The 16,219-nt window shown below is 38.6% G+C and overlaps 1 protein-coding gene across 13 annotated transcripts in view; it reads right to left on the bottom strand.

The window, feature by feature from the left end:
* Positions 1 to 390: 390 nt before the first annotated feature.
* Positions 391 to 16,219, bottom strand: part of STX17 (syntaxin 17) — a 36,921-nt gene continuing 21,092 nt past the window's right edge. For all 13 annotated transcript variants that reach the window (XM_030011614.2, XM_030011605.2, XM_030011613.2 and 10 more), the window contains 5 exons: positions 12,200 to 12,419; positions 6,270 to 6,388; positions 6,136 to 6,186; positions 3,950 to 4,036; positions 391 to 3,234 (listed from right to left, as the gene is read on the bottom strand). In XM_030011614.2, coding sequence (XP_029867474.1) covers positions 2,995 to 3,234; positions 3,950 to 4,036; positions 6,136 to 6,186; positions 6,270 to 6,388; positions 12,200 to 12,419 — 717 coding nt within the window. In that variant the 3' untranslated portion in view covers positions 391 to 2,994. The remainder of the gene's footprint in view (positions 3,235 to 3,949; positions 4,037 to 6,135; positions 6,187 to 6,269; positions 6,389 to 12,199; positions 12,420 to 16,219) is intronic.

Raw genomic sequence — 16,219 nt, 5'->3', positions numbered from 1 at the left:
GCCCTTCAACTCTGATCATCTACATCAATGGTTGTAACCATTCAACCTTCAACACTTCCCGAGGCTTTCATGGGAAGTTGTCAAACAGTATTAGCGTTATGCCCATATGGAACAAAACCATTCCAAACGCTCTCTATAATTGAACTTAAGGAGTCCATTTCTGAGCTAGCATATGTGTACAAGTTACTAGATGCATGCAACACTTCAAGAACTTGTGTTAATTTCAGTCAATGTAAATATTTCAATAGCTAAAGCATGTGTAACTCAATACAGGATTCTTAAATCTTGGTTATGCAATTATTTCAATAATATAAAATTTTTGAGGGATTAATCTTTTAGATGCTGGAAGGAAATAAACCCCAACGTTCCCAATAAATGCTACAACCAGTCTCATAGGCAAAAGCTTTTATTTGGTCTGAAAGACTTATCCGTTTCTTGCATTCCTTCTGTCTAACATGCCTAGCATTTTAAATGCTAGTTTGGTTACTCAGATGCCCATGTTTCTTCACATATGTAAATAACCCACCTATTTTAAAAAATCATAGCTTAAATAATAGTCTCCTAAGTCTAGTGTATACACAATGTTTTGAAATTGCTTCCTTAAAGATGCAGGGAAGAAGAATAGTTTTTGTGCTAGATGTTTCATAAAATGAGTGCAGACCAAGCTGAATTTGTATAAACTGTAGCAGGAATTCAGTTTTATGAATTTAGATTGTCCTGGCATTTGTCCAGCTTGGGGAGAGAGGGTGGAGTCCACAATGTGTCTGATGTGGCTGCTGGCATTTAAATGCACAAGGTTTCAAAGCATACAGCAGGAAAGCAGACAGCTTTTTAAAATCATACAAAGAATCAACCACAGTTTCTGATTAAGAACACTTTTTCTTTCTTAGTTTCTTCCTTTAAATGTAGAAATTACAAATCAAAGGAATGAACAGCCTTAGTATGAAGTTGTTACAAGCTCATTAAATGTGTTTACATCCAAAGTAGATGCATTTAAAGAAAAGTGCTTTTTGCCTGACACGAGCAAATGAGCTGAATTACTTGGGTCATGTTTTCCACTCCAGCTGATTTTACAGATGTAGGCACTGTGGCTTTAACACATACAGTTTTGACAATGTTCGCGATTACTTGTGAAAGCTATTCTTGCACACCAACGTGTGTTCCCTGAGCCTCAGTCCTACTTCAAATAGACACAATGCAATTTCAATCATATTTTAAAAGTAATAAGGAAGAACTGTTGAGGAAAAGATATTTGTGCTGTAACTAACAGTTGCTTAGTGTCTCTAGGCACAAAAACCTATCATCTGTCATTAGTAGACAGTTATTTCCAAAGATGACATCAAAGTACTGGTTACTATAAGGGAGCTCTTTCTACAGTATGCTCCTTATACAGTGTTCCCTGCTAGGGAGCCTTATCACTAAACACTGACTTCAGTGTTCACCTAATAAAACTGGACTCAAGCAGAGCTCAGGATGAATTGAACAATCTAAAAACTTTAAAAAGCAGCTTCCCAACCTCAATTTCTGTTCCCCCAAACAGGAGCAGCAATAGTGCGGGAATTGTCCTGGAGGGATGGAGGTAGAACCATGTGCTGAACAGTAGATTATGTGACAACGGTAGGATTATGTGGCAATAAAAACACGTTAACGCTTCTGTATTTAACAATGGAAGTTTCGGAAGCAAAAGGTTGCTTAAGCAGCAAAATAAGGATGGCAAGAATAACAGGCATCCACTATAAAAGGCTAGCAAAACCACTAACAGCACCTCACCCTGTACAGGCTCCACAGCATGTCCCAAAATCTTGAGAAGGCTGAGAAGCTACTCTGCAGTGTGGGTGGAAGGAGACGTTTGGGAACTGAACAGTATGCAAGAGGTGTGCAGCTGACCCAAACAGGCATGGTTTACTTACTGTAAACAGTATCAAGTTGACATTTTCAAAATAGTCCCATCATCTGGGGATGTTAGCTGCCACCGGCACCATTTAAAGAGCCTCGCTGCTTCACCATCGTTTGACCTGGTGCCTAATGCCACCCTTGAGGGTGTGGGCCTGGCTGTGGCACCGCTTCCACGGAAGCGATTTAGCTCTCCCACCAGAGCACTGTTGGTGACAGGAGATGAGAAGCAAGGGCAACATCTAGCAGTAAGCACTGCTGAGTAAGCTGAGGCTTCAGGCTCAGAATGCCAGAGCTTGGCACTTCATCCTGTGCGGTGTTCTCAGGACAAGCCAAGGAGTTGAACGGCCATGGAAAATTAATTATTCTCCAGTAGCAGTCCTGCTGGGTTGCTGCTTACATTGTTTAATTCTTAACTACACTTTGAACAAGATGAGGGATTAACAAATTTTTTTTTTAAAAAGTACCTGAAAAAGAGGAAAAGCTGTTTATAAGGCTGATCTGATTTGGCTGATGGAGGCAGATGTGGGATATACATAAGGTCTTTTTTCCACATTGCTCACCCAGCATTTTCATCTTTTCTTATGGCAGCTAACACTTCCCTGCGTGTTATTGAACAGGCATAGTCAGTCATACCCTGGGGGTATACACAGGAGGAGTTTGGGAATCCAGATAAATGAAAGTAAACTTAAAGTACTATGACCATGAAAGATAGATGGAACTTATTTCCTTTTCTTTGGAGCTCTATAATAAAAGCTCCAGCTTTTAGGTGGCACCCATGGGAAAGCACTAGGGTTTTCCAAATATCTCTGTATTGTCTGCAAGACACTTGTGCAAATTTGGCATGAAGCACCCATCACCCATCATTACAGCTGTGCACATAGCTCACCTAAGGATTTTATAATTAAAAGTTATCCATATAATTTTCAAAGGACTGATGTCACCACATCTGAAAAGAGAAATACTGGTTCACCTCTCCCAAGTAACAGTACTGCTGTCAAAATTCACATAACTCAGCCTTGTATTTAAAGCATAAGGCTGCAAGTCTGTCATTAGCGCGGCTACTACGCTTTTGTTCCTAGTCATAATGATTCTAATACTTCAGCTGGATTTTTTGGCACTTTGGCGAGAAAGCTCTGGACAGCTGGAAGAGACCTGCTCAATCATTTTTTTTTTTCTTCTTTGTATCAATTTTCCACCTGTGAAACCCAAAATCCCACCACCAAGTGCAGCTGCAATTCCTGCCACTTTGAAGCCTGCAAGGAGACCAATAGGACCCCCCACCACTCCACCAATGACTGCACCTGCCACAGGCAGAGCTGCCAGCTTGTATTTTGCAGCCTGTAAAGGAGGAGAAAGAAAAAAGAAAAAAAAAAAAAAAAAAGAGTTAGAATACTTGCCTGTGGTGATGTGCATTTTCCCCTCATTGCTCTTGGGATTGCTCAGTGATAAATAAACTTTACAAATTAGTATTTAAAAAAACATGATCTACTATCCCACTTGTGTGGCAGAATGTACTAAAACCAATTCAAAATTGAGCTACCTCATGTATGCAGTTGTGAACCAGGTCCTTTTAAGCGGTTCTGCCTGATTACGTACACTGGTTATTACCTGGTCTCTGTCATTAAATCAAATTGAGAAAATGCTCAGACTTTTCAGTAACATGCCTGAATTTGTGGCTTATTAGCAACTATCACCGACATCTACATAGAATGGGACTGAAATTGCATGTTATCAATCTGTTGTTTTACGCTTATTTGAATCTTGTGAGCCAATTGTTGAATGCACTTGTCTTTGCAGGTAAACTAAAGTACCATCAGAATAGCATAAAAAAAAAAGCAAAAAAAACCCCTGTATTTCCTAGTAGCCTGGATGCGATAGAAAATTACGAGAGAGATTGATTATTTTTTTTCCCCTGCTACCTGTGGGTCATTTCTTCCTTATTTCCTTAATTGCTGGCTCCCTCAGCATTAAAGACGGCAGATCAATTGGGTTAATACAGAGGATTGCTGGGAGGCAGAGTACCATTGATTCAGCAGCAGGAGCAGATCCCTACCTTCCCCAAGTTTTTGGTTCCCTCTTCAACATTCACAGCAGCACTGTTGACATGGTCTTCAATCCTGTCAATCTTCTCCTGCTGAGACTAGATGCAAAGGAATTATGAGTGAGGTAGCCTGCTGGGAAGCAGCAGTGAGCCAATACACACCATTTTAACGCCTGTAATCAGGGCCCCACAGCCGCTTTCATCTGCTACACACTGCAGCCGTGCAGCCTTAATGGTGGTTCATTAATAGCATCTGATAAACTGTGCCGAAACTACAAACTTACTGTAAAAAAATCTCAACTATTCAGTAGTAATATGGAGTGGGTATTATACAATGTGTTGCTGCAGTTAGAGAAAAAAACCCCAAACATATGATTTCTAAATCTTTTCTGAGTAGATGAACTCGTATTCCAAAGGGAAAAATAATGCAAACTAGCCTTTTCGTTTCCTGCTGAGTTTCACATTCAAAAAACCAATCTATAAAGAGCATTTATAAGATCAGTACCAACTCTCAACGTACAAAGCTGCACCAAGAAATCTAAATAGAAGTGTTCAATTATGACATTATAAACCACTGACTTAACTTTACAAAGTAAAGAGTAGTGACAGTACTGAAAATATACTTGATGTTGCTCTCTATTTTACTGTTTGATTTTACAAAAACATTCCATCCTTTCTCCAAATGCAGTCAGATTCCCCTGCAGCCTCTCTCAGAGAACAGCAGAGCGGAAGATAAAGGGGTTTGTGGGTTTGTTTGTTCCTATTTTAATCTCAGCGGTACCCAGGCTGGTTTATGTCACAAAATAATGAGACGGCTAACGTTCAGCTTAAAATATAAGGCATTCTGAACTTTTTGCCTCTTTCTAATTCAGAAACTGCTGAATCCACCGGCTCTGGTATCTTCATCTACTATCCAATCCACACACTTTGGATGCTTGCTATTATATCTAATGATGGTTACATGTAAAATCCAGAAAGTCCTGGGAACAGGAACTACTCCTTTTTAGCTAAAGCTGCTAACATTTAGGCTACTGAATAAAAATTTTTACGGTCCCCCTCCAGCCTAATGAACCTTGGTCTTTTTTCTTTTTTTTTTGTATATGTGAAGCAGCACATATTCAGCAGAAAGGATAAAAGCTAGCTTATCTACCCCAACTAACCCAACAGCAAGGAGATTAAAGAACTCTCCTAGGAGATGAGAATTGTGGATTTAAATTCCCTGTGGCACAGGAAGAACTAAACATTGGGAACTGGGTGTGGATGCTGAAGACCTTTTGGCAGCTTTGTGAGAGTAGAGAAAGGGCATGATAAAGGTGAGGGAAACTTCAAATTTTTCTAGTACTCCTGACTAAGCAAGAAAAAGCACCTAAGAAACACCCACCCTGTGCAGTGAAGGCTATCGTCACCATTACGATTAGAAATCGTAAAAATGAATGGGACCTGGGCAGAAGCCTGCAGTCAGCGCTGTAGAGCTTCTCCTGAGGTTCAACTTGTGGCCAAGGGCACTGGCTAGAACATCAGTAGTTGCTCTGGTGACAAGAACTTTGGAGCAATTACCAGTACTAGTGCTGAAACAGAAGACTGTTGCCTCCTCAAAAATCTGCCTTGACAGAGCCTGAATCAACAGGAGAGCTACAAGGAGATCCTTGTAGCAATGAGTCACTGCTGTAGGGAAGGAAGAGCTGTTAGTTTTCTAACCAGACAGGGCAGCCGAGTAGTTAAACTAATGCTTTTGAACATTCCTCTTCTGCTGGCACTTGAAAATCAAAAGAAAACCTTTCACCTTACTGCTAGACAATTTGATGTAAGCATTATATGCATCATCTATGACTTTGGAAAGTATCTAATGTATCCACTTTGAAACTATAGGTGTATTTACCATAGGTCCCAAGTAGCAAAGACAGCACCTTAGTGCAGACATCTCGGCTCACTGTGGGTAAACTGCTGTGCTTCTACTGGCATTTTCCTGAAGCTCCTAACAGTGACTAGACTTCGTAGTCTTGAATATTGGACTGAATAAATTCAGTTAATGTTATTCTGCTATTCTGTCACGTTGATCCAAGTGATACTAGCTCAGTCTGAGTTCAGACTACAGGCAGAAGTATTGCTCATCTTTTTTTCCCCCAACTAGGAGTTAACCACTCACCCTCTTTTTGTACAAGACTCTATCTAGGATAGAATGCAGAATTAATACTTACGCTGACTAAGAGAGAAAACTCAGTCACCAACTGGCTAAGCTGAATCAAGTCCTACAAATAAAAAACAAATGTTACTTTGTAATAGTTGCTAAAAACAAGAGCACCACTGTGGCAGTAAGGGAGTTGCAACATACCTCTTCTAAAGTTTCCCAGGACTCAGCTGCATTTTCTTCCTGAGGTATTTCGGGAAGGCGGGAGTAGATCTGGATTAACCTTTGGGAGCCGTCCTTCACTTCCTTGTTATATAAAGTTTCTGAATGAGAAACATGATGTTTACAAATAAATGTACTGAATCAGAATGGAGGTGATGTGCAGCTTCTCACTCTTAATGTTTCTCGTGGATAAATTGATATTAAACCTAATTCAAGCCAAGCAACAGCCCTGAAAATGATCATATAGGGAAAAGTCTTACAGCACTAGACAGTTTCTTAAAAGGAAGTTATTGCCAAAGAAATGGATTCATTTCTATCAGCACACTTTCACAATCAGTTCTGAGAATGAAATTATACTCCTGAATTCAAAGTCAGTTAATTAATTTTGTATCAGCCGAGCTAAGAAAGCTGAGCTTGGGACAAAAACTTTTCATTTACATATGACACATAAAAACACTGTGCTTCCAAAACTGAACAGACAGTTATTCATTTTATGATTGATTATTATGCTACCGGTTTGATTTTCAGCTATTTGGGACTAAAAGAAGCTGGAGGAAAAAGCTTTTCAAAAAGTAAAAGCAGTGAAAACCAAGTAACATGCTGCCCAGCACTCAGTGCTGGATCCAGTTGGGTAACAGTACTGTGAGGATGACAAACGTTTGCAGCTCAGCAGTGTAAAGGAGATACTTTTGAGTATCTTCCTTTCTAAATCACTTAGAATGCAGAAGAATGCAGAAGACATTAGACAAAGTACGGTGGAAAAAATGGGCAATGAGAGACAGCTAAGTGGCGTGGGGGAGAGCAGATATAACGAACAGACACACACATACCTCCTCCAGTCAAAGAGACCAGTATCGAGCCACTACAGATGTAACGGACATGTGCATAATTATGGACAAGTAATTAAGTGGTAATAAAGAACAAACAAGTTTCGCTTGTCATAGCAAGGACTAAGGAATAGCTTGAGAGTATGAAAGGCAGACTGGAGAACGTATGCGTCTAAACACGGTGCAAAGATCATGTTAATTTAGACAACTTCCATGTCTGAAGGAAGATAGCTACTTTAGTAGGACATTGATGTTTCCTTCCTTGGGAGGGTAGTATCAAGAGAAAGCTTAATATGGGGAAGACGGGTTAGGTATGTCTACCAATACTAAAGTGTAAATATTGCATTAAAATCTTTACAAACAATGAATGTGCCAAGGTACTATAATAATGTTATAGAACTGTTACTACAACAGATACGAGTAATGGAAAACAAATAAAAATAATCATATTCATTTAAAAAATTAGTCATAGTGCATGCCTATTCATGGAATTAATTTAAGATAAAATAAAAATGATACATTTTTGTAACATTTGTCCATTTCTCAGCATTTTTATCCCAGGATCTCAAAATACATTAAGGACCTAATCTTCCTACTTTCAGATCAATAGAAGCCTAACATCAATGAAGCTGATATTCAGCCATAATTACTAAGTAAGCAGAGTAGCTCAGTAACAACAATGGAGTAAACGATTTGGGGTTTTATTTTGGGCTTGTTTTTCTTTCTAATTATTTCTACACCTTTTCCTTTAAGAATCCAGGAAGGCCCTTCACCTTCTACAATCACCACCTGTTCTTCCAGAACATATTTTTAATTTTTAACATCAGATTAATTAATGTTACATAATCAGTTCTAAAATATTGCTTTTCCCTTTTCAACGTAATTAATCATATATCCAAATGCGTGCATTTTTGGAGAAACCAATTCTGCTACATATTCTGACATTTAACATCGGCTTTGAGTATTTTGTTCAATTTCAATCCTTCACAATCCTAATTCAAAATCACGTTTCTTCTGCCAAGAAAAGCATACTCTTCCCTAATCAGCCAGATGCATGCTAAGTTGGTTGAAATTAAAATATTAGTAATTCAAAAGCAAAAAAAATGCTCACGAAGCAAAACTGCCTCCTCACAAATTATGTTCCCTACTCTGATCTGTCCTTAACAATCTATGCTGACCTATTGTAGAAAAGCACATCCTTCAAAGTACATAAATGATATTGAAGTTTTGCATGACACACATTCCAGAGAACTTAAAATTCTAAGTAGGTTTACACTGTTATCATTTTCTAATAACTAAAAATTAGTGGGAAAAAATTCCTCAAGAAAATTCTTTACTCACTTCAAAAAACTAAGGTAAAGAACAAGAAGGGTAAGAGAAGGTGAAGTCACATTTGGGCTGAAAGTATGAGTAAAAAATTTATATTCACTAGTTCATGTTTTATCAAGTCTAACCAATTTTAATAGAACTGAGAATGGAAGTGGCTCCACCAGTTCACTTACAGCATCTCCACAGAAATGCAATAATACAAAACACCTCTGCAGATTTCATACAGCAGCTTCGCACCTCATTACACTCAAGATAAAAATCTAATGCTCTGCGAGATTCAATACGTTGCTTCAAAGATTTTAGTAATTTTAAGAGTGGAGTCTCACCTTTTGTTAATATTTGTTTAAAATGCAATTAAATTCCATTTCTATTGGACCTCAGCTGAGGATGGTGAATGGGGGAAGGGACTACATCATATCACTGACATGCCTTCTAAATGGGCGATTTGAATTTGTAAACTCCTTCCTTCTCTACCAGATGGGAAGCAACATGCTACAAAGAACGGGCATACTGAAGCTCCTTTGATTAAGATCAGCAGCCAAGATTTGCTTTCAGGACTGCAGCCTCTAAGCACAAAAGAATAGGCAATATATTGCATCTGTGTTAGCAATTCAACAGAGCTGCTTTCACAGGCAGACAAACTTGAAAAAAATATCTGTTTAATTGTATTTAGTTGTCTGCCTGTCTGTATGTTTCACTTCAAATGGGGTGAATTATTTCCATATTCTTGAGCGGACTTGCAGGAGCATGTCATTCCAGGAATATTTTTCTGTTCTTCTCATCCCAATCTTCCTGATCAATTTCTTGTCTTTCTGAAGTGCTGTTATGCTCAATGTCCTCCATACTTTAAAGGTATTTCAGATTTAAAAAGTAGTCCTGTTCTTTGAAATTAAACTCTAGTTCCTATTTACCACCTATGTAACCATTAGAAAAGCAATAAGCTAGGACAAGACCTTTCCAATGAAATACCACAAAGTTACCAAAAGAAGAACTATTTTAAATTTAGTTCTGATCGTAACAGAGAAGAACTCACAAAGAGCCTGAAAGTAATGGCTAATATGGATGAAGGGGATCACTGAATACCAGACTTCACTATTCTAAAACTCAAAGACTGAAGACAATGAGCTCCCCGCAAAAGAGGCATCGACAAATTCAGCAAATTGATTAACAGAAACTATGGGGAAGAAGTTCCTAAAGGATAAGGGACTGCAGAAGAGCTGGCAGACACTAATAAAATAGGCTATACTGAAGATGACAGCAAATTGTCCTGATGCAGAGGAAAATGTTTATGGCATCAGCAAGAGCTCTTCAATGCCCTGCATATCAAAAAATTTGGCACACAATTAAGGTGAGTACAAGGAATAATATAAGCATGGAAAGTTAATATCAGAAAGACTAGGACATAAATAAATTGCAACTACCAAGGGGCATAAATGGTAGCAAGAAAGTTTCTGTGAATGCTTTTGAAGTTAGAGGAAGATGAAGTGTAAGTGCATTGCCAGGTAGAGAAAAAAAAAACCAAAACAGATGACCTGGAGGAAGATTAAGTCAGTCTTTATACAAACAGGTAGCTGTAATCAAGTATTTGATGCAATTAATTTAAACAAGAAAGAAAAAAAAGGATAGGCTGAAACATAAAGAGAACAGGTTAAAAATATTTAGATGAGCTAGATCTATTCAAGTCCTAAAGGTTTGATGAAATTCACTCTAGAGCATTTTAGAAACAGCCTCTGGAAGTTCAAACGTATTTCTGAGAACATGAACAAGGGGGTCCCAGAGGACTGCAAGAGAACAGATTCAGTTATCTTCCTTTTGTGGAGGGGAAGTAGAATGCAGCAAATAGGCAGACTTTAAAACCCACAAAGATATTAGGACAAACTACTGAACAGTCAACTACAAGATGCTGAAGGTGTCGAGAAAGTCAAGATTCATATGTCAGAAGACAATTCAGTCTTTTTTATTGGCCTGGTAAGAAGGTAGAAATTTTTTACAATGAGGGTGGTGAGGCACTGGAACAAGTTGCCCAGGGAGGTTGGGGATGCCCCATCCCTGGAAGTGTTCAAGGTCAGGTTGGACGGGGCTTTAAGTGACCTGATCTAGTGAAATATGTCCCTGCCCATGGCAGGGGGGTTGGACTATATGATCTTCAAAGGTCCCTTCCAAAACGAACCTTTCTGTGGTTCTATATTTGATATATCTTGATATTCATAAGGCTTTCTGATACTACTGCACATGACATTCTCAAAAGCAAGCCCAGTCTTCAAATCTACTTTTCTCCCTCTTTGACCATTAGCTTGTTAATCACACTTGAAAGAGTTCTAGTAGTTCTTTATGTAGCAACAAGAAGGGTCATGAAATCAAATTTGATGGCAGGTTCTTCTACAATGCCATTGAGAATACTCTTTCAATTTTAAGACACATGAAATTTTCAAACAATTTTAAACAATACTGCTACTGCAGCAATCAAACCAATTACTGTTATGTGGAAAGATTTAATCCTGATGTAACCAACGTTCTCACAGATCATTAGCAGAGAACACCAGCCGGTACCAGGGCATAATAAGGGCTTGCCCTGAAGACAGAATGGTAGAACAAAGAATGAAAGACATTTTGTACAGAAATGAGGAAAAAACAGCAAACACGTCTGACTTGTAGCATGTTATAGTGTGTTTTCAAAGTCTTTTATTTAAATGGATTTATACTGTTTTCTGCTTTCCTGTCAGTTACCAAGTTAAAATGCTACAGAAGAGATGTTCCCCTGTATTGGGTTTGCATGGCAAAGTTTTGGTAGCAGTGGGGGCTACAGGGGTGGCTTCTGTGAGAAGCTGCTAGAAGCTCCCGCTATGTCCAACAGAGCCAATGCCAGCCAGCTCCAAGACGGACCCGCCGCTGGCCAAGGCCGAGCCCATCAGCAACAGTGGTAGTGCCTCTGGGAGCACAGATTTAAGAAGGGAAAAAACTGCTGCAAAACAGCAACTGTAACTGGAGGGAGGAGTGAGAATATGTGAGAGAAACAGCCCTGCAGACCCCCAGGTCAGTGAAGAAGGAGGAAGAGGAGATGCTCCAGGTGCCGGAGCAGAGATTCCCCTGCAGCCTGTGAAGACCATGGTGACGCAGGCTGTCCCCCTGCAGCCCAGGGAGGTCCACAGTGGAGCAGATCTCCACCTGCAGCCCACGGGGGACCCACACTGGAGCAGTCTGTGCCTGAAGGACTGCAGCCCGTGGGAAGGACTCACAGTGGAGAGGTTCATGGAGAACTGTCTCCCATAGGGGACCCCACGCTAGAGCAGGGGAAGAGCATGAGGAGCATATTACGCTGTCTGTCATATAAAAATTCTTGTCTTCTTGATGTTACAAGCACTAATACAATGAAAATAGCCTAAATGATTACTCGCACATGATCAAGCGATTTGCAGGAGGAAAAAAAGAAGTCAAGTTACTGTGAAACATGAATGTAAGTATTCTGCTTCCTATTAACAGTCTTCTATTTCAAGATCCAAGGCTATGGGATCTTTCTCAGGGAAGGCCACAGCTATTTTATTTCTTAAGATACTTAATTAGAGCATTGTCCACTTGTCAAAACTCCGTCACAGGTCATGAGAAAAGTGTGGTGTAGGGAAAGAAATCCACTTCTTGATTAACAACTATTATTCAACTGAAATCTCATTTGCTTAATTCATTTATATCTGGTTAGAGAAAATGCGGACTGGATACAACAATATAGATATAATAGATACAGAAATGAAATTCTACTACCTCCTCCTACAGTTGCAGATCTTGTTAAAGAGGCATCCTCCTGTCCTTCAAGTTGCCTTTTAAGTTCTTCTGCAGATTCAGAATGGAGCTGCAGGAAGTCTTTTATGGCAAATGAAGCTTCCTCTTTAACAGGATTTATCATTCGCTGCAGAACTGAGATGTCTTCCTGTCGGACTCGCAAACAGAGTTTCTCCATCTCTCTCATATTGGCACGAAGTTGCTGTAACAGTTTTAAGAGTTATTTTTTAGGTTACTACGTAAGAGCACCAGACACCTTTAGTGGTTGGGAAGCAACTATCATCTTGATTATCTTTAAATAATCACTAAAAGTGCCATTCCTAAGTTTTAATAAACTAAGACCAAAAAAACCCTCAAAAGTCCCAGGTTTCAAGCAATCCCTATGTTCCAGGTCACCTTTCCTCTACATCCATTTTCTTTTCCAGACTGCATTGTTTGACTGCAGCTTGTTCGCCTGTCAAAGATGCCCCCAATTGCTGTAAAAGCCTGTGCCTCCGATAACACAGTGAATCCTCCCCTTGAACCCATCCTGGGTCTCCCAGATGCTGTTACTTTGTGACCCAGTACTATTCCCTGGCCTGTTCTTGCAGAACAGTCACCCCATAAAAAATACAGCGCTCTGCAGAGAAGGGGCTTGTCCTCACTTAAGGTAGCTCAACCTAAAGATGATCCCTTCTGAGTAAACGACCCATCTCCTACTCTTCCTAAGGCAGGTGACAGTCCTGTAGCCGACAGCGGTACTGAGCGATACAGCAATTTAGTCACCGCAACCGGAGCTCAACACTGTCCATAGAGGAAGGCATCTGTACTTCCAAGTGCTTCTTACTTGGAGGTGCCACTACGTCATAACCAGCTTGCTAAATCTGTTGTATTTTTAATATTTGCTTGTGCTTGTGAGTTCACTCAGGTCTCTATCTACACAAAAAAATAAATGAGGGTCGCAGCTCCCAGCACAGCAGTCCCTAAGCAGTCCAGTGAGGCATCACCATGACATATCGCTGAGTCTTTTTGGATGCAGCCTACTTTCCATAAGGGAAACTAAGCTACCTGTCCCAGGAGAGTAAGAACCACAGATCAAGGAAGAGATGGTACCTATTACCTTCTCTGGTGAACCAATTTATCCATAGTATCAGCCAACCACAAAACAAGGGAGAAATATTTTTGAAGCCATTTTGATTTTCTTGCTGTCAATTTTATACTTTATCCACTTCTCCAAGTAAAGAAGTCAGTGGGTTTTATTTTGGGTTTCAATTAAAGTATTTAAATAATTACTTCACTATGTAATTACTGAAGTTATTTCAGTGTCTGTGATCAATTTAGGCCTTTGCCAAAATATTTACATAAGTTGCAACAAGTTAAAATAATATCCAAATACAGTAAGTGATTGCTTCTCAAAATTTGCTTTTTCTTATAATGAGCAACTGTGGTGATTATAGCACTTCAGTATATAATCATTCACAACCCCCAACTACCCCAAAACTATCATTTTCATTTTGTAAAGACAACTTCAGGGACAAAGGAGAAGGATTACTTTTTTTTTTTAAATATTTATATTCTTTTTTCAGAAGGAGGACAAATATATTTGACTGGAATATCAAATATAATAAAACACAGAAATATTTCTTTAGTTACTAGAGTTTTGAGAAGATACGAACTATTCACAACTAGCAAGAAGAGTCTGTGTGCAGGCATTGCCTGTGAGATAAATTTCTGTCTACAGCAAAAATAGAGGGGTTTTTTACTGCCCAGGCTTTTAAAATCTAAAAATGCACACAACTTTTCTTTTTCCACAAATGAAAAGAAGAAATGTATAGTTTAAATTATACCACTTATTGTTTTAGGACAGAGTTTTTATCTAATTATTAAAACAAGACTGTAATAAAACCAATATTCATTGCATTACATTATAAGGTGATATAATAAATTATATTATTTATTGCACTATTTACCAATTGTTTTGAATATTCTTCTCACAGCAGAAGAAGAGAATGGATTAACATCAGTGAGTGGTTAGAAAAAGAAAGGTTTTCTTCAGTAATACAAACCACATACAGGTAATGTCTTAGAAAGGCAATATTGCTTACCTGGAAAAGCAGGAACTAGATGGAACTTATTTTATTTATATACCCTAGTAGAACTGATTTTTTTAACAGGTATGAAAAAAAATAGTAGAAATGTAATTAGAGAAGAAGGAAATTAATTCAACAACAAATTGAAGTAACACTGCACAAGCCATATTAGGCAACCAAAGAAAGAACTACCAAATTCGTAAAAATCATTTGTCAAATTACTAAGACTATATGCTATTGTATGCTTAAATTAAGAGCACTACTAGCCAATTTAGGCTGCATTATTTAAGGCTAACCCCAGGTAAAAACACTGATTAACAATAAAAAAAGGGAGATACAAAAAATAACTTTATGAGATAGAGCTGTATTAGAAACATGTTACCCAATAATATTCCTCATACATTTCTCATCTTATCTACCCTGCTCTTCCTGTTATCCTCCTCCCATGGTCTGCCCATAAGTACTGAAAAAGGGAGAATTTCATCACTGTCACAGTCCACCACATGCCAAAACTCTCAGTTTATAAAATCTTGGAATTTAATTTAGAAGACAAAACAGGACTATCTAGACACAACATTTAATTATCTATATTGTGAGAATTATATGCAGGGGACTGAGTGAAGTTGATCCTGCTGTTTTGCTTCAGGAAACAAAATTATTATTATCCTGTCTTTGGCCACAATGGAGACAAAAAAACAACAAACCAAACAAAAACATGTTGTGAAATAGTGACAACAGTGAATCTGGCATGAGCTAATAATGCTTCCACAGCAGTTTCTTTAAAAAAAAAAAAAAAAAAAGGAAAATTTCCAAGTTGAAATTTTGTTAAAAAGTAGCTCTCCTAGGGATTTGTACCACTGCAGCTGCAGCTCAGGCAAATAACCAGTATAGCCAATGCATGAGTATAATGAAGACGGTTACTGTGCAGTGACCAACACAACCACCAACTCGCTGGTGGAGTTTTCAAAAATCCTGAACAGAAGCTTCAAGAGATACAAACGACCCACCTTAAGGAATGGCTAAATCAGATCCTCACTTTCACTGTTCATTATTACCTTGCTGATCAAAGAGAAATATTTGTGAGAAAGATGGAGGAACCAGATGATGATATTTGCCTATTTGGTGAAATTTCATTTTACTACCTCTTCCTTTGTGGTTTTGGAGAGAGGACCCTTGTTCCATTTCCTGTCAATTAAACAGAAGCCGAACAGATTCAGCCTAGCAAGAAAACTAAGCCCTGCTGCGAGGAGACATGTCTTAGGACTCACCAGGGTGTAACAAGGTAAGTGTTATGGATATGCAAATGACTGTGACTTCTTTTCATAATCATTTTAATGGGACGGAGTTTAATTTCTGGGTAGAGCATAAAAGTGTATCACCCTCTTCCCAACTGTTTCCACTTTTAAAACCAAGCTTACTTAGTGAGGAAGGTAATATAAAATTCTATTTTCATTTATGGGAACTCCTGAGTTTTGAACTCACCAAATTCAGCCCAAAAGACACAGAATTTTTCTTTATAATATTTGCAATTTTGGTCTGTTAACTTCCAAAACCAAATAACAGTCTTTGTTTCAAATGGCTTTCTCACAAAAACTGTAGGAAAATAAAGCTGGCAAAAACCTTGGGAAGTCATCCCTTCAAAGCATGATCTGCTGTCCCTATTCTGACAGTTGTTTATCTAATCTGGTCTTAAAAGGACTTTTTTATGAAGAGCTACAACCTCCTTGATACCATACTGCAAGAATTCATTATCCTAATTGTTATAGCATTTTCCTCATGTCTAACAGAAATCTCTCTTGCCTCAGTTTAAACCAGGTATTTCTAATCATCTCTGTTCAAAACAGAGAAACACAAGCCCAGTCTTCGTTGCAACCATCTTTTCCATGTTTGCAATCAGACAACACACCACTGTCAGGCATTCTTTGGGCAAACT

This window comes from Aquila chrysaetos, chromosome 4, assembly GCF_900496995.4.
Source record: "Aquila chrysaetos chrysaetos chromosome 4, bAquChr1.4, whole genome shotgun sequence".
NCBI classification, from domain to species: domain Eukaryota; kingdom Metazoa; phylum Chordata; class Aves; order Accipitriformes; family Accipitridae; genus Aquila; species Aquila chrysaetos.
Note: the sequence above shows the minus strand (reverse complement) of the source record. Positions and strands in the feature narration are given on the sequence as shown.